General features: G+C 36.2%; 3 protein-coding genes across 3 annotated transcripts in view; 1 reads left to right on the top strand and 2 right to left on the bottom strand.

Annotated features, from left to right (window-relative positions):
• The window catches only part of LOC132191092 (putative late blight resistance protein homolog R1B-14), a 5,165-nt gene extending 3,248 nt beyond the window's left edge, over positions 1-1,917 (top strand). The window contains exons 3-4 of the mRNA XM_059606104.1: positions 1,370-1,453; positions 1,546-1,917. Of these exons, the coding sequence (XP_059462087.1) occupies positions 1,370-1,453; positions 1,546-1,917 (456 nt within the window). The remainder of the gene's footprint in view (positions 1-1,369; positions 1,454-1,545) is intronic.
• Positions 1,918-3,726: 1,809 nt separating this feature from the next.
• Positions 3,727-7,790, bottom strand: LOC132189213 (catalase isozyme 3-like). The gene is made up of 8 exons (XM_059603832.1): positions 7,682-7,790; positions 7,256-7,352; positions 6,101-6,378; positions 4,863-5,639; positions 4,654-4,743; positions 4,416-4,483; positions 4,132-4,225; positions 3,727-4,007 (listed from the first exon to the last, which is right to left on the bottom strand). Exons 1-8 carry the CDS (start codon positions 7,694-7,696, stop codon positions 3,948-3,950), a joined length of 1,479 nt encoding a protein of 492 aa, XP_059459815.1. The 5' UTR covers positions 7,697-7,790; the 3' UTR covers positions 3,727-3,947.
• A 3,778-nt stretch (positions 7,791-11,568) lies between these two features.
• On the bottom strand, positions 11,569-15,404 carry LOC132189210 (U-box domain-containing protein 15). Its single transcript, XM_059603829.1, has 4 exons — positions 14,814-15,404; positions 14,589-14,705; positions 13,812-14,237; positions 11,569-13,466 (listed from the first exon to the last, which is right to left on the bottom strand). The coding sequence occupies exons 1-4, from the start codon at positions 15,156-15,158 to the stop codon at positions 12,411-12,413; spliced, it is 1,944 nt and encodes a 647-aa protein (XP_059459812.1). The 5' UTR covers positions 15,159-15,404; the 3' UTR covers positions 11,569-12,410.
• Positions 15,405-17,481: the final 2,077 nt, after the last annotated feature.

The following is a 17,481-nucleotide window of genomic DNA, read 5'->3' as shown; positions in this document are numbered from 1 at the left end:
CATCAGCTAAAACATTTTAAGAAAAAATAAACTCTCACACCTAATGATACAAGGTTTTATTATTATTTAAAAAAAAAAAATGGAGAGGGTGGCAGAGGGAGGTGGGGTGGTTCGCTGCCGCCACCCCTATTGGCCGGAGGTGGCGGCGAACCACCACAGTGGCCAGGGGTGGCCACGAGCCACCCCAGTTGCCGGATCTCTCTCCATCTCTCTCTCCCACATATCGTTTCAATTGTAAAGGACATCATCTTTTCAATTTCTTTCTCTGTTTTCAATTTTCCCATATCGTTTTCTTTTGCGTTTTGCGATTATGAGTGCATTTTTCAGGAAAACATATGATCCACCATAAATGTGAGAAATTTAATAATAAATTCTGATAAATAGTATCATTATTTACTTGTAATTTGTACTGTTATTTTTCCATACGAGAATTTCGTGAACCTTTTTTTCACTAAGAGACAGGTAAAACTCTGGTAAACCATGGCTTGCGAAGTTGTAGGTAGCTGTTAATCGAGACGTCAACTAATTAACCTAGAAAGACGCGGGAGCAACACGGCTTGTAATTCGATCAGGTGGGGCAAGCAAGCAACTGTCATAACATGGCTTACAATCGAGCATCGATATTTGGTCCTCCCCCTTCACCTCTTTCAGATCTATCATTAGATTCTTGGGACTCACATGAATTGCATGGCCAAGAGTAATGCGAACTCTCTATGTACATCCTATCCCACATGAATTTCAGAGACAACCTTTTTCTCAAGGGATATTTCATATTTGAGAGCTATGAAATTGGTTCTCCCCCTTCACCTCTTCCAAATCTATCATTAAATTCCTGGGACCCACATGAATTGCAGAGCCAACCTATTTCCAAACCGAGACATGCTATTCCTCCCCATTGGTCCTCCTCCGCTCCAACTCTTGCAAATCCACCTGAACCGACCTATCCCCCCACCTCTCTCCATATTACCTCTCCTCCCTGAGGGTGAAGCTGCAGAGCTGACCTAGTTCCCCACCTCTCCTCTCGAAGGGGAAGCTGCAGAGCAAACCTAATCCTCACCTCTCCCCCAAAAGGAGAAGCTGCAGAGTCCCCTATTCCCTCACCTCTCCCCCAAATGGGAAGCTGAGGAGATTACCTATCTTTCCACCTCTCTGGAATTCTTCCAGGCGTTCATCTTCCTTCTCTCTTCGAGACATGGTTGAAAAAATTTCGGTTGGAGCTGTTAAAGTGGGTATGTATTAGAGTGGTGGGGAGATATCAAATGTTAAGGGATTACTTGGAGGAATTCTTGGACGGAGTCACATCAGTTGGATGGGCAGGTTCAATGGTGAAATACGGTTACACGGGATCATATATTGTTTTTTACATCAGATAGGAACTTGTAGAATGGGTGCCACAAAGGAGGAAGTTGCAGTTGTTGAGAAGGTTGAAAATTGTGAAGCAAAAAGGTCACTCGTATGTGATGGAAGCATTTTATGTACTACAATTGGGGTTGGGGTCAATCCCATGATTACCATTCAGTTCATTGTTTATTGCATTTCCAATAGGATTGCAGAGTCCTTGAGAAAAGCAACAATTATAGGAGGATAACTAATGTTTCTCATCTGTATGCTTTGTTTGTATTTGGAGAATTTCATTTGTATTTGAGAACAATTCTGTTATCTTTTGGAAGGATTTGCGTTGTATCAAACGTGCTTGTTAAAATGCTCTGTTTTCCTTTTCGATTCCAATTCTTGGGATGCAAAGCGGGAAGGGAAGGCATCCGTGCTGGTGATGGCAATCGGGAGAATCAAAGGCAAGACGGCCGCACCTCAAATCGTAACCACCAAGGCCGTGCTCCTCATTTCCTCTCTTCGATATTCTGCGTGCTTTTCTCGCTCGCGTCTATGAAACTTGCCTATTGCTCATTGCAGGCGTAGGCTCGTAGCTAATGCGTGACATGTATAAGTGGTAATTGAGGGGTGTGTGTGTGTGTGTTTTTTAGCACATTAACTACTTGTTAAAATGCATCATATAGTTACAAGTTTTACTTGTTCTTCAAACATTTGTACATTCACTTTGTTTTGGTTGTGATAACTTATAATCTTATTATTAAAGGTATGTTTGGGATTGCTTTTAAGGAGTCTAAAAGTGTTTTAACACTCAAAAAGTCCGTTTGAAAAAAAAAAAACTACTCATTTGGTAAAAAAATTAAAAGCGTTTTTAAGAGTCCAAAAAGCCTAAAAATGACCAAAAAATACTTTTAACAAAAGCTTCATTCAAAAATGCTTTTTGACTAAAAAGTTCTATTTATCAAGCGCAATCTCAAACAAATTCTAAGTAATAATAAAAGAAAAGTGTTTCATGGAAACATGTGAAATTTGATTCCTCGTTTGTTAAAAAGCTGTGAATGTTAAAAATTTTCATTCAAATGTGATTATGTATTCCTTTTTCAGGAAGCTGCCTTAAAATGTCCAGCCAAATGGTTATAGTAAGGCTATAATATAAACCATCATCCACTTCCTATTTTACTCTTGCGTACTAGTAATTATAAGGGTGATGCTGTGCAAAATATAGACTTAGTTTTATCAACTATTAGAGAACCAAGAGAAGTATCTGAACGAGCGTGAGCGTGAGCGTGAGCGTGAGAATTTCTTTGGATCTCCTGGTTGCCCACCCTCGTTTTTTCTGAGTTTTAAAAAACTAAAGCTTAACACCAATTACGAGAGTTTAAATTAAATGGATGGCGCCTACTGTATTGGATTTAAACTCGCAACATGCAAACAAACACCGCTATTCTTTGTTGTTGCAAAATAGTAATTATTTGGCTTTTACGTTTTGTGACTTTTGTCAAAGTTTCATTATTCAAGAGAATATATAAGCCGTTCAACAATTCACAATTTGATTTCTTCTTACAATATTTCTTCCCACTTCAATCTTTCAACTATTCAAATAAATTGTATGTATGTAATCAAAATTTAACATTGATTAAGCTTTTTTAAAATTTAACGTTTTGTTGAATATATTGGGAGCGGAAGAAGGAGAGAGAGAAGAGAGAAAGAGCCCAAGAAAACAATGGACTACATTATATTGATTATCATTGATATAATGTGATTACAGAGGCCTCTATAAATAGAGAGGCTATGAGTAATAAGCAAGAAAATCTAAGTAAGAAATAAACCCTAATAGGAAAGACAATAATATAAAATATTCTATATATATATATATATATATATATATATATAATTTTTGTTACATATTTTAATAGTAAAAAAAAAATGGAAAACTTGACTTCTCTAAACCAAAATCTTTGCTATCAATGATTAGTAAAGCAACCTGCGATAAAGCCACGTTACCACGCAATGCTCATTCAAGTACCTTCTGCTTATAGTAGAGCAAATATTATTCGTAGCTTTGTAAGAGCATCTCCACGTCTTCTTTAAAACCTTTCTACCTTCAGTAGATTATGTTCCCATCGTGTAAAAGACATTTTTTGCTATAGTAAAACTCTATGATACTACAAGTGAAGTTTCACTGTAGCAAAATGTTTTAATTTTTTAATATTCTCGCTCTATTAATCGCTCATATCTATCAGCAATATATGTTCACAAATCACAACCTAAGCGTCGCCGTGTTCACTGTACTGCCTCTTCCTTTGTTCATTTCGTATACGATCTGGTCGGTCCATTTGAAATGAAAGGTCCAGATAATATCTATTGCAAGGTGCAATACTCAATCCCAAGAAAATGTATACAGAACTTGCACATACAATCGGCATTTATTACATTGAAACATCAGGTTGAAGCGTCTCACAACATGTAAAGTTTAGAATATATCTCATAAGATATTACACATAAATTACAGGATCAGCAGGGATTTATCCTTCCATACCACCTGCAACCTCTCACATTTTACTCTTTCTCACTCCATTTCTTCAGCTGAAAACATCCACCTTGTATCACCATCCACTTCACATGGTTGGCCTCACATTAAGACGAGCTGCTACCTTCTGACCCAGAGATCTGTCAGCCTGTAGCCAATGCCACCAGGAACATCAATCAAATCACCATAATATACAAACTCAAAAAAAAAAAAAATTCATCTTTCAATTATCACAGCTACAATTCTTGAAGTAACACTGGAGAGATACGCACCTGAGTGAGGTATGAGATCCAGATGCTGCGGATCTCGTGGGTGACACGAGAGTCGGCTAAAACATCAACCCATCGGCGGATAAATCGATCTTGCCTGAGAGAAATGCAAGACAACAGACACATATACGTAAAAGACATGTTACTCATCATTTTCCATTTTTTTTTTTGTAAATTCACTATTAAATTCAAGAACCCACACGTGGGTCTAACAAATTCAATTAAAGATGAATAAAAAATGATTTCTCTTAAAAAAAAAAAAAAAAACAGTGGGGATCGACAAGGACCTGTCTGGTGCCCAGGATCTGTACATCACTCCTGGTTGTTTAAAGTTGTTCTCCTTCGGAATGACGAGCTGCATTCACCAACAAATTCAGTGTGAATTCCAATACACCTTTTTCAAGTTTAACAAATGAATGTATAATATTGTTAAAATACTAATTAAATGACCACCTAAATTTTTTCTATCCACTTAAATTTTTGACAATTGCAACTTAAAACAGAGTGTAATTGATGAAAACAGACCCTGTCACGCCTTCCATGGAGGATATGGTTGTTGATGGGGTATGTCTCAGCATGACGAACAGGATCAAACCTCGAGGGGAAGTAATTGACCTAAAAAATTAGCATTAGTTTATATATAAATTAACCAATCAAATCAAAAGTGAGAATTCAAATCAAATTGTTTTTAAAAAATTGAAATTTGAAAAAAAGATGGTTAATTAATTAACTACCTCCTCATCCCTGTGCATGAAATTCATGGAACCCTCATGGTGATTGTTGTGATGAGCACACTTGGGAGCATTAACCGGCAGCTGAAGATAGTTTGGTCCGAGACGGTGCCGGTGAGTATCGGAGTAGGCAAAGACACGACCCTGAAGCATCTTGTCATTGGAATAGTAGATACCAGGAACCACATGGGCAGGGTTAAACGCAAGTTGCTCATTCTCTGAAAAGAAGTTGTCGATGTTCCTGTTCAAAACCAACCTCCCCACCGGAATCAGCGGCAGAATGTCCTCCGGCCAGATTTTGGTCGTGTCAAGTGGGTCAAAGTCAAACTTGTCCTCATCCTCTGGATCCATGATCTGGAAGTAAAACTTCCACTCAGGGAAGTTTCCGGCAGCAATGGAATCATAGAGATCCTTGGTGGCATGGCTGTGATTGGTTCCTCCGACCCTAATCGCCTCTTCCTCCAACAAATTCTTAACCCCGCAAGTGGGTCTCCAGTGAAACTTGACATAATTAACTTTTCCGGCCTTGTTGATCAGAGTATAGGCTTGAACGCCTGAGCCGTCAATGTGACGGTAATCTTGTGGAACACCCACATCGTCGAACAGGAACATGAAGGTGTTGAGACTTTCTGGATGGTAGGAGAGAAAGTCAAGAACCCTCCAATACTCCTGGATATTCGTCTTCGGGTTGGGTTTGAAAGCATGGATCACATCTGGAAATTTCATTGGATCGCGGACGAAGAAGATGGGGAAATTGTTTCCCACAAGATCCCAATTACCCTGAGCGCCAACAAGATGGTGAACATATTATTAACCTTAATTAATCAAGTGAAATCAATAGTTCTGGGAAATTTTTTGCAGAATGATAGAACTGAAATATTTTCTTACAATATCATGCCGTAAAAACCATATACAAATTTTCACTAATTAAATGGTTGAAATATTGCTATATACCATTTTTATTGGCTTAACATTTATTATTTCAACATTTTCTTTATGAGAAATGTTATACATAATACACCACGTACACGATTATTTCATTTTTATTCTATTTTGCTTGACTCTCTACCAATCAGCTTTTGTTTAGTAAAAATAAATCAATAATTAATTAACAGTGTCACATCAACGAGATAAGATAAAAATAAAGAAAATTTATATAATAAAAATATCTTAAGAATTCTAAAAAAATTGACACGTATGAATTCATATAATCAGATATTAGATGAGGCCGGCCAGCTTACCTCTCTAGTGTAGAACTTGGTAGCAAAACCTCGAGGATCCCTGATGGTTTCAGGGCTACCACGCTCATGGATAACAGTGGAGAAACGGACAATGACAGGTGTCTGAACTCCGGGGGCTCGCAGGAAATCGGCGCAGGTAAGGTGAGTAACATCATGGGTGACCTCAAAGAACCCCTTTGCACTCGCTCCCCTTGCATGGACGACACGTTCTGGGATCCGCTCCCTTTCAAAGTTGGCAAGTTTCTCTACCAGATGATAGTCCTCCAGAAGAATTGGACCTGTCCAAAAAAAAAAAAAAAAAAAAAGAGTTCAGATCCTAAACCAAAAAGAATCATAAGTACCCTAAAACTCATATATTTGTTCATCATGGAGAGTTGGGGACCAAGAAATTACCCGAAACCTCAAAAAAGTTTCGATGTTTTCTAATATTATGATGCTAATTGCTAATAAGTAGTTAAGATCTTTTATTTATTTATGTCGAACACACTTGTGGGAGTTACATATTTAATTAAAATAGGAGATGAATTAGATAAATAAGATTCGAACTCAAATATCTGATTTCATATTATGTTAAATTATTATTTATTTTTAAACTATTAAAACATAATAAATTTAATCATTTAATTAATATTCTAACAAAATATTCAATTTGTTGTCTCTTAGAACAAATGTTGAATATGTCCGTCATAAAAATTCAACGGATTCAGATCTCTCGCTAGCAATCTTTATATGTCTAAAATGGTGTGTAGGTTGTTTGATTTTTTATTTTTTTTTGTCTTTTTGACATGTACACATAGATAAGGGAAGAGATTTGAATTAACTAGTGACCTTCACTTAATGAAATATGATCCCCAACCCATTAAACTACTATTTAATACAATTTGAGACTAAGACCTCATTAGACAAGTTTGTCGGTAAATATTTATACACATTTACTGTTTGAATTGCGCTAAATTACTAAAATTTCTTCCCAAATCCAACACCCATGTATTTCTGGAAGCGACAATGGTAGTGAATAGTGACGACAGACATGTGCTAACTAGGTACCGCAAAGAGACTTAAATAACTAGATAGTTCCAGTAAAGCAGTCTCTTTCACAGGAGCACCAAGAGGACAAAACTAAAGAAACACACAAAAACTAGGGTCAATATATACCTCTAGGTCCAACGGTCAAGGATGAGTCATTGTTGTAAACCGGAGCACCGGCGTTCGTAGTCCAGTAGGGTGAATCGTAAGCACTTGAGGGACGGAACTGCATCATGCATATAACACAAATACCATATTTAGTATATATTTATATAGTTTAACATATTTTTGTTGGAATATACCAGAGTGACTGAAAAATACTTTAGATCTCATCTATATTAGAAAGATATATATAAGTTAATATAATATTATTAGACCAAATCCATTAAATATAAACTATAGTATGATCTTTACAAAAATAGTATCAAAGTCGATGGGCGATCGGGCAAGTCACATTTGTATGATCCACACTCCCATAATATTTTTGAAGAAATAAAAACAAATACATGAATTAATAACAAGAAAGATGAAGTCCGAGGTTGATCGATCGAGTACCTTGTAGGGATCCATGGCGCAAGAAGAAGAGAGAGAGAGAGAGATAGTTAGAAGAGCGTGTGGCAAGCCTGGGTATTGATTTGAGAAGATTTATACACAAAAGCAAGGCTCTATTTCGGTCATTTTACTCAATCCCTCTTAGCCTTATCGTTGTCCACCAGTGACTGATAATTACAACGCAACTATAGTCTCGTCACTCTCGTGCACCGTCGATTTCTCTCTATGTTTTTTGACAAATTTGTCCTCTTGGATGAACAGAAAAACAATTTTATTTACGATTTCGACAGTAAAGTTATATTAGTCATATTAGTTCACAACTAAAAAAATAAAAAAAAGTAACACTAAGTTTTCCTATGATGGTAAAATGATATTAATATTTTTTTAAGGAAAATCATTTATATTTCATTAATTGATGAATAGTCACAAGCGCGAAGCTTTTATATCAAGATCATAGCCGAAGTTATAACATTACACGTCATAGAGATAATAATAAGAATCTTACATTCAAGTCTACTATTTATGACATCTACAGCCGTTGACCCATGCTTAATCTTTAGCTTATAGAACATATTTGCTCCACGCAGACTCTATCTAGTGCATGGGTACGTAGCCCATTCCCCAGCCATAAGGTAAAAAACCTCACACCAAAACTAATCCTCCTTAACTTGAATGCCAAAAAATTATTTACGTTCTCACCCCAAAGGCCGAGACAACAAAACACACAAGAAAAATACATAGAAAAAATAACAGGAAATCAAAAAATACATAAGACAAAATACAAAAAGCCACAGAACAGAATCACCAACTGGAGCAAGGAGCGGAGTTGAAATAAAATCTATCAGCAATAGTAATAATGCTATTTTTAATGTCTACAAGTATTGTCTTGGAGAAGGATCATCTTCACGAAGGGTTATTTTATGATTAATATTTTATTTTGATCATGCAATGGTTTCTCTTGGAATTGAGAAGATGCTATTCCTATTTTCCATTGCATTGTTTAACAATAGTAGTAGCGACACGTGAATGTTGGGGAGTAGTGCAATTATTTGGGTGGGAGGCTACAACAATCAATGCAAAATATTTGTATATAGAGAAGAGATACAATATTGAATAAAGTATAGAAAATTTCGTCATCGATTTTTTCTTTTTTTTTTTTTTTTTTTGTGAAAGTTAGGTGTAATCTTAGGTAACTTAAAAAAAGAGAAAAGAAAAGGGTGTCACCAAAAAATAAAAAAAGGAAAAAGGAAAGAAAAAGTAATCATAAAATTTGCGATTGATGTATGGTTTAATTTGTAACTTCTATTCAAATCTTGCTTTAAAATAAATAAATAAATAAATTTGGAATGGACAGAAATTTCCTCAGTTTGGAGGAAATTTTTTTTGACTTACTCTAATAAGTGTCAAGTGTCAGTTCTCTGGAATATAATCATCTCCATTTCATTTGAAATTGAGATTATTTGGTTAGAGTATTTGAAATGGGTAAATTTGTATTTTAATTTTTTTTATATATAATTTTGCTACTTTAAAATACACTAATTAGATACTTTCCATTTCAAATGAAATGGAAATATTTTAGATAGGAGAGAATCATTTTTCCCATCTCTCACAGGTTTTTTTAAATATTTTTAACAGTCATTATTATTATTTTACTAACTTAAGTTATGAAGTCAAACATTAATGTTTGAAAAATCTAAACATGTTAAAAGACATTTAACACTTATTTAAGTAGGTTGAAAAAAATTTCTTTCAAACAAATTTTAAAAAAATTTGTGGCCACGTTTGGGATTACAAATATTATGTGGTATATTCCGATGCCAATGATAAATAATTCAGGGAAAGTAAAAGAGTGGGCCCCTGTTATAAGAAGTACTGTTGATTAGGATGACGATAGATCTCCTAAACTTTGGAGATTGGGTGGAAATTTGGTGATGCCTTATCCTGATTTTAGGGGTGAGCGGGCCCACGGTTAGAAACGTGCCATTTATAGGCATTATATAAATACGGAAACGGACGATTGATGTTGAAAACTTAGTAGAAATAATTGAGAAGGTCAGAAGTCATGAGAGTTTTCAATTGATCCTTATCATGTTCTTTGGTGTTTTGCGACAATATCTTCCTCGCCCCACTTCAGGAAAGCACGTGGCGTGGACCATACAAACAAGTTGCCGTAACACCGACTTCTTTGGCCCATTGCGTTGTGTTTTACCCAAAAATCTGTTGAATCAGTCACTTAACGTAACTGCACGGATGATTATTGGTGGAGGATTTGGCTAGTCCACTGCTGGAGAGATTTGGGAGCGGAATTCCTTATCGATAGGCGGCTTGAATTTCAACGGATAAGCATGCACGTGGATTTGGACGTTTGAAAATGCTGAGCAGCATTTCTTATGGTCAAAAAAATGCTTAAAAAAATAACACCAAACATATCTACTCGGAGATTATAGGGATGAGAATCCCATTTAGTTTTTAGAGATTTCATCCTTTTGATCTCTTTCCCTGCCATGGAGTAACACAGTGAATTGGAATTATCATTGATTAGTAGGATTATGAGTGCTTGTGGCCATGCAATTTTAGAGGTCAAACGCAGAGAGATACATTTTGTATTTTACTTGATGAGCATCAATCAAGACAAGTTGGTGGGGAGACTTTGGTTCGTCCCGGCCACTGGGCAACGAGATCTTGCCCTCAGATTCATGCATTTGACTCTTCATCCATTTTTTTTTTTTTTTTTAATCTCTTTCCCTATAGGCTATAGGATGGACCTCCTATATATAATTGATATCCCAATTGTACGTAATTAAGACAATGACAGAGAGCAAGTGGAGTTTGAAGCATGGCCTACTCAGGGCAAGTGGATCCTGCCTCTCCAATTATGTGGAAACTAAATCTGATGAATATCCGATCAAAGGAATATAATGAACTGTTAAGTGTACGTAGTTTTCCCTTCTTTGATTTATCTTCTCATCTCTTCGTGCAACATTCCAAACGTACAAGAGACTTCCATGAATAAGACACCTGCAAACCATTCTCATTATCTAATTTTACTAAACAGTTTCAGTGAGGGTTAATTAGTCTTTTGATTGCATTGTTCTGCAATGGGAAAATGTGTTCCAAAGGCTAAAGGGTGATGTGCAGAATTATTATTATTATTATTTATTTAGATATGGTGATTTGATGGGATGTAAATCTTATGTTATTAGGCTATTTGAATTTTACAAGAATTGGGGTAAGTTAAGAGATGCGGGACACACTTATACCGAGTATTTAAAAATCCGAAATCCATATCTTCGGAACAGGTGAATCTTGCAATTTCATTCACAAAAATTCAAACGGCCTAAAAAATTCCAATAATTTCCTAACAGTCTCTCTCTGCTTGGTGAGGGGTATCATTCCTAGGTCGGTGAGATTTGACATGACATATTTTGATTATAGAATAACGATTCACATTAACTCAGTGCAAACTGATAGTATTTTATCCATGTTAAGCGATACACTAATCTATATAGCAATCATTCTCTACAACTAATTTTTTTTTAAAAAAACCCTTGATTAGCATTTTATTTACATAGTCTATGTCAAAAATCATTCTCCACTAATAATATAGAAAATATAATTTGTACTATACTCGACTTTATGCAATATTATGATGGTTTTATGTCCCCCAGTCTGGTCCTTTTAAAAATAACATCAGTAGCTGGCACACACTTTCTAGTACAGTAGTTACGACAACAAATTTCTCTTTATTGTCCAAATCGACCATCAATTGAAGCAATAATTCACATTCTTTATGAGGAGTAGTGGGATCGACAACGACGACAAGTTGTCCTATATTTTGCCATTATCTTCTTCACAGGCAACATGTGCTCTGTTTTGATATGGGCAATGATTCCCTTTGGTCTTTTAACTTCTTTCACCTTTTTTCCCTCTCTTTCTTTTTATGCATTGAGATGACGTGGCTCATCAGTGGGTACCTTTTTCGCTTTTCTTCCTTTTTATGCACTGAGATAACATTGCTCATCATTGGGAAAATTGCAGGAGATCTCAGTCAAGTGTAGCAAGGTGATCAGCACTGTTGCTTGACATGTAATGTGGGAGAATTGTATTTAATGTGTGCAAGAGCCACTGTATATGGAACTCACGTAGGATTTCATCTATAAAAAGGAGTGAACTTTTTATTATATGCAATTTCCATACAAATGTACCTTCACCCCTGGATAAAAATAAGAAGTTCATGTGAGATTTCATGTGTGAGATCTAATAGGAGCATCTAAAAGTTCATATCTTCTGTAAATACAACATGCTTTTGAAAAACTGATGAGCGTGTTAGTGATACATAGACTACTGATGGGGTTCCTCTGCAGAATTCTTCTCTGCATCGTCAAATTAAAGGGTGTCTTGTGTATCTTCGAATTAGTCTGCCTGATATTACTTATGTTGTCCATGTTCTTAGCATTGAGTTACTGTTGTCTGTATTCTGATCAGTATCATATTCAGATGCTGATTTGGAGAAGTAAGAAGCAAAATATGGTTTTTTTCTCAATCTAGTTCAAAAGCTACATACAATTACCGTGGCTCATACTTCTGCAGAAATTGTTTGGCTTAGATGGTTGTTCATATAAGTTAATAACTAGATTACAGGCAAATGTAAGGTTCCATTCAATATGAACATGGAAACATTAACACAAGAAAACATGCATAACCACCAAATTGGAAATTTAGTTATGTAACTTTAGGGAATCTGTTCGCTGTTGCTAATGAGCTGCAAAAGTGCCTTCGCTTTCCTTTGTGCTCTGTTGGTTCCACTCCTTGTAATCTCGATCAAGTGCTCATATACTCCAAACTGAAGCGCTGCCAATATGAAAGATGAATTGTTTGATCCCAACTCAAGAAGAACTGCTGTTGAGCACTCCTTGTTCTTATGGGTTCCTTCTCGGATGATTTGAACAAGAGTTTCAATAAATGAGAGCTGTCCAATCTCTTGCCGTCCATCTGGGTGTGTTGCAAGAAGTGAGAAGATGGAAAGTGCCTCATCAACCATGCCTACGTTTCTGTCATTCACTAACTGGCGCAAGGGGGGCACAATACCAGCACTAATAGCCCTGGCCTTGTTTGCTTGGTAGAGAGATAAGTTAAAGAGTGCAGTTGCAGCATCTTTTTTGCCTCTAATCGTCCCATTCTGCAACAGATCTACCAATGGTGGAATCCCATCTGATAACCCCACAGTTTCTTTATTCTCATCCAGCATTGATAGGCTAAATAAAGCTGCTGCAGAGTTCTCCCTAGCCTCAATACTTCCCTTCTGCAAGACTTCTATTATAGCTGGAATGGCTCCTTTTCTAGATATTTGTTTCTTATTAGTCTCATTAATGGATAAATTCAACAGCGCTGTCACGGCGTGCTCTTGAATTTTAGAATCCGGATAGGATAGGAGCTGCACCAACGGTGGAATTCCTCCACTCTCGGCAATCAAAACCCTGTTCTCGGGGTTCTCTTTTGAGAGCATTCGGATCTTCTTTACAGCCTTTCTCTGCACTTCTAGCAGACAAGAAGATAGGTCTTTAACCAATGACAAGATTTTCTCTTTGTGTTCGGCTGAGGAAGCATCCTGGCCTACACGGCTGTCTTTCCTAGGAAGCCGAAAATTGTTCTTCTCACACCACTGCAAGATCAAATTCCTGAGAGCATAATTTGGTGCTAATGACAGGTGAGCCAGAGTTTGCCTGGTCTTTGGACAGGTCCTGTGGTTGGAGTCAAACCACTTCTGTATGCTTTCTCTCTCGTATGTCTTCGATGAATAATGAAATAAAATATGGTACCAAATAAAAAAAAAACGTAATATTAGTTTCTTTAGTGTTACAATTATCTACTAACATAAATCATGCAAATGTAAACTTCAGATGGGAAAGAAAAAAAATAGAAAGAAAGTAAAATCTGCCTTTTTCATGCTTGAAGTTCTTAAGAAATTCAATTAAACTGAATATAGCCATTTTGTCCTATCTACTTGTAGCTCTTACATTGCTTCTTTTATACTTATTTTTGCTTTCCCCTATTCAACTACTACTTGAATTGCTCAACTGGAAAATAAAAGGTAAGGAAAATAAGAGGATTCCATTTGGCACAAAGATATTACCTGCCCACTTGCAACAATAACAGGATCTGTCATAATCTCGAGTGTGATTGGACAGAGGAATTCATGAGGGATCAATAAAGAAGGGCACTTGGCAAGCATTTTAGGCATAACAGGATCGTCAAGAACATTAGTTGCTTCCATGCCTGCAACTTGTCGAAATTTGTTCAGAAGGTCAATGATATGTTGGGTAGTCTCTGCATTTTGCCCCCCTCTTTCTCTGACAAGGTTCCTTACAGCTATTGTCTCTCTATTAAGGTCCTCAATTGTATGCAGATCCAGCTTTTTTGCTAATCTTTCTATTATGGCACTGTCAGCATTCCTGTCATCCGTTTTAGAAAATACCACCATCATATCCATTGCTAGTTCTATGTCCTGTGTATCCGTTCGCCTCCTTGCTCTTCTAAGTTGCAAGCACATTAGCTCAAGCTGAACACAGAAATAAGCATAAGTACTTGGATATTATATTCTTGCAGAAAGTTAAAAGAATTGGCTATAATTTCGAAGTAGACACATGTTCATAATCTCATAATCTTGACCGTAGCAATCAAACTACTGACTTAAATCTCTGCAAACCCTTCATGTCTTTGTATCTCTCAATTACATTTCATTACCCAAAATGGCAACATCAGAAAACCTCCAATGGCCTAAAGAAGAGAAACAGGGGAAATGATGCTTCCCATGTGAGCCAATCATTTTTTAATGCTTATGATTATTTGAGACATAATTCATATTGAAAAATGCAACCCCCTAAAAGATCAAAAACAAAAAGAAAAGTACCTGTTCTTTCACTTCATCGGAGACCCCAAGTTCATCGCTAGGTAAACCATCCAAAGCTTGAATTAACTTTTCATGGACGGCATAAAATCTGATCATCACCGCCTCGCTTTCCAATGCCTAAATTATGAGCAGATCAATTAGGAAACATAGGAAAAGAAAAACAAAATCCTAAATTCCTAACACCCATTTTCAAAGAAATGACAGAAAAAGCTTCAAAATTCTAACCAGATGAATCTTGCTCCCCTCGTTACAAGTTTTCAACAACCTCTTCGCCAAAAGAAGCGCCTTCTTCAAATTACACAACCAAGCAATACCCGTCTCCGGAATCGAAGTTTCGAGGTCCCTGATCTCTTCAAAAAGTGGCAACAAGAGCTTCATGCGCCTAACAATTCCGTAGCATGCTTTCTTCTGTGTCCTTCTGTACTCTCCAAACTGAGCCACAGATTCAATCACACCCACTATCTCTTGAACCACATCCAATTTATCCGGCTGATTTGACTCGCCCAAAACGTTAATTTCCTCCAGAGCTTCCTCTCCTCCTCCGTCTTCCCTCTCTTCATCCATCACCATGGATCTGCAACCTATACACTACCGAGAAAGCTCCGATTTCCAGGGCTTTTGCAGAGCTATATAATCGCTCTGCACTATACTAGGGGTTCTATTTTTTTTTTTTCTTTTCTTTTCTTTTCTAATTCAACAGCACGGTGGCCATGATCAGGAGGATTGAGGGAAAGAGAAAGAAACCCTAACCCTAATCTCCATGGATTGCGGTGCTGTGTGTTTCTTTCTTTGTGGGTGAGAAGGTTTTCGCGGGCTTTTCGGGTTTTTGTTCGTTTTAATGCATTTTGCCGAGTCTTGGAGCTTTAAATAGAAACTAGTTCGAAAGTTAGTTACTTCCGGAACAACGTCCACGCTGTACATTAGCGTTCAGATTTGTTATATTTAATAATTTATTTGTTGTAGGTGTATTTGTACTTACCCCTTTTACACGTGATTTTAAATAAAATCGAAAAAACTAGATTACATTTGGAATAAAAAAAAAAAAAAAAAAATTGTTGATTCTTTTATGTTTTTAAATGGTAAATAAAATGATGCATTTTTAAAATCTCACGATTTTAAACGCATCTGAAACTACTAAACCAGATGAATATTTTAGTATATATAATGATAAATTACCATTTATTCTAAAAGTTTTAATTTTTTTTTTAAAAAAAAATTGCCCTAATACTATCATCACCAATTATTTTAAAATTATAACTAAAAAAATTAATTATTTAATTAATATTTTAACACATTTTACACATTTTATTGTATGGTAAATGGCATCTTGAGAGAGTTGTGATATCAAAAAATAGAGTTGTACTTGAAAGTGGCTGTTTGACAGGGTTGACAAAATAGGTACGTGGCAAATAAACAGATACATGTTTATCTAACTATTCTTTATAACGCCTAGATGAACCTTATTATAAAAAAAAATGCATAAAATAAATGGGTCGTAAACAGGTAATGACAGTACCTGTTTTGCCAGCCATTAACTTGTCCACTTGTCCGGCAATTCTTGTGTCTTGTTGGTGAAGAATCATTTGGGCCCTTTTCTGCCTATAGGCCCTATACTTTTATTTGTTGGGTCAGATTGCCCAACAATAATGAAAGAGAAATTGTGGGTGGAAATCTGTGAACCAAAAAGCTTTTTAATGGGTCTGGATCAATGGATTATCAAATTTTGGTCTGGTTACGGGTCAGATTTGAGCCCAATATGATACTTCATGAATCAAGGCCCTCTAACCCAGCAGGAGCTCAAACTGATGAGGAGGACTTTGGGCAGTTTTGCCAAGAGGGAAATTGTTCAGAAAATGTGACATCAATAATTAGTAGCCGTTGAAAAAGACAATATCGTTATCTATTATTGTTTTGTTGTCTGCAGCACGAGCAACAACTTGAGCTAGCATTGCCTTGACCGTTTTATCCAATCAATTATCTTTTAAATCAAAATCAATGTAGGTGGGATACTGGGATTACGTTCGTTCAAATTGAAACCCTATCTTGAATTAACTTTTCAAGCATATGTATCTATGTCATCATCTGCACAATTTACCTTATTGTTATGATAAGCTTTAATACTATTAATTAGAAGGATAAACACAAAGAAGAATGTGCAATTAAAACTCACTTTGAAATAATACCTTAATATTCCCACCAACCAACTAACATTAAATGTTGTCCGTTACAATTTACAAACTGTGGGGTAATACAGATGGATAGAAATTCCTTATAATTAGTTGTTTCGGACAAATAAGATATGCACTTTGGGAAGGTGAGCTCATAGCCTCTCTCTGTGTGTAGTTATTCGAATTGCAAGCAATTTGGACCGTCTAAGTGTTGAGTGAACTGAAATTTTCTACAATTATTTTCTGTAAGTGTGGTTTAATTGAGTAAAAAAAGAAAGAAAAAACCCTATAAAGCCCACATAACCAAGCACATGTTCGGACAAATAGATCCTATTAAAAACTTCTCACAATTACAATCAAGTCAAACCTATTTTATACAAAGATAAGAATCTCTTATATTTAGCATGCCCATGAAATTCAGGCAACTTATAAAAAGAAAATTATATAAGCCCCCTATTAGTAGCAATTTTAAGGGGTTGTTTCCGATAAAAGACCTCTACAATCTCTTTTGAATTGCCCCAATTTCAATGAAATCGACCATGTTTGATCATGAAAAGACCATCAATGTCAACGGTTAGCACCTTCATTACGTGTCATTCTAGTATTTCAAAACACCCCGCTCAATCCCACTCCATAGTGCTCTAGAGCGCATGCTAAATTGCTACCTACCAAAAAAAACAAAAAAATCAATACCGTGATAATTAACAAGTAGAGGGAACGTGAAA

The sequence above is a fragment of the Corylus avellana genome, chromosome ca8, assembly GCF_901000735.1.
Source record: "Corylus avellana chromosome ca8, CavTom2PMs-1.0".
In the NCBI taxonomy this organism is placed as follows: domain Eukaryota; kingdom Viridiplantae; phylum Streptophyta; class Magnoliopsida; order Fagales; family Betulaceae; genus Corylus; species Corylus avellana.
Note: the sequence above shows the minus strand (reverse complement) of the source record. Positions and strands in the feature narration are given on the sequence as shown.

Excerpts from the sequence above, each read along its gene's own strand:
- LOC132189213 (XM_059603832.1), bottom strand. Across the intron at positions 5,640-6,100 it reads CCAAGTTCTACACTAGAGAG|GGTAATTGGGATCTTGTGGG; the intron begins GTAAGCTGGCCG and ends GTTGGCGCTCAG. Across the intron at positions 4,226-4,415 it reads AGATCCTGGGCACCAGACAG|GCAAGATCGATTTATCCGCC; the intron begins GTCCTTGTCGAT and ends CATTTCTCTCAG.
- LOC132189210 (XM_059603829.1), bottom strand. The coding sequence starts at position 15,158 with ATGGTGATGGATGAAGAGAGGGAAGACGGAGGAGGAGAGGAAGCTCTG. Across the intron at positions 14,706-14,813 it reads AGGGGAGCAAGATTCATCTG|GCATTGGAAAGCGAGGCGGT; the intron begins GTTAGAATTTTG and ends CTCATAATTTAG. Across the intron at positions 14,238-14,588 it reads CCGATGAAGTGAAAGAACAG|CTTGAGCTAATGTGCTTGCA; the intron begins GTACTTTTCTTT and ends TTCTGTGTTCAG.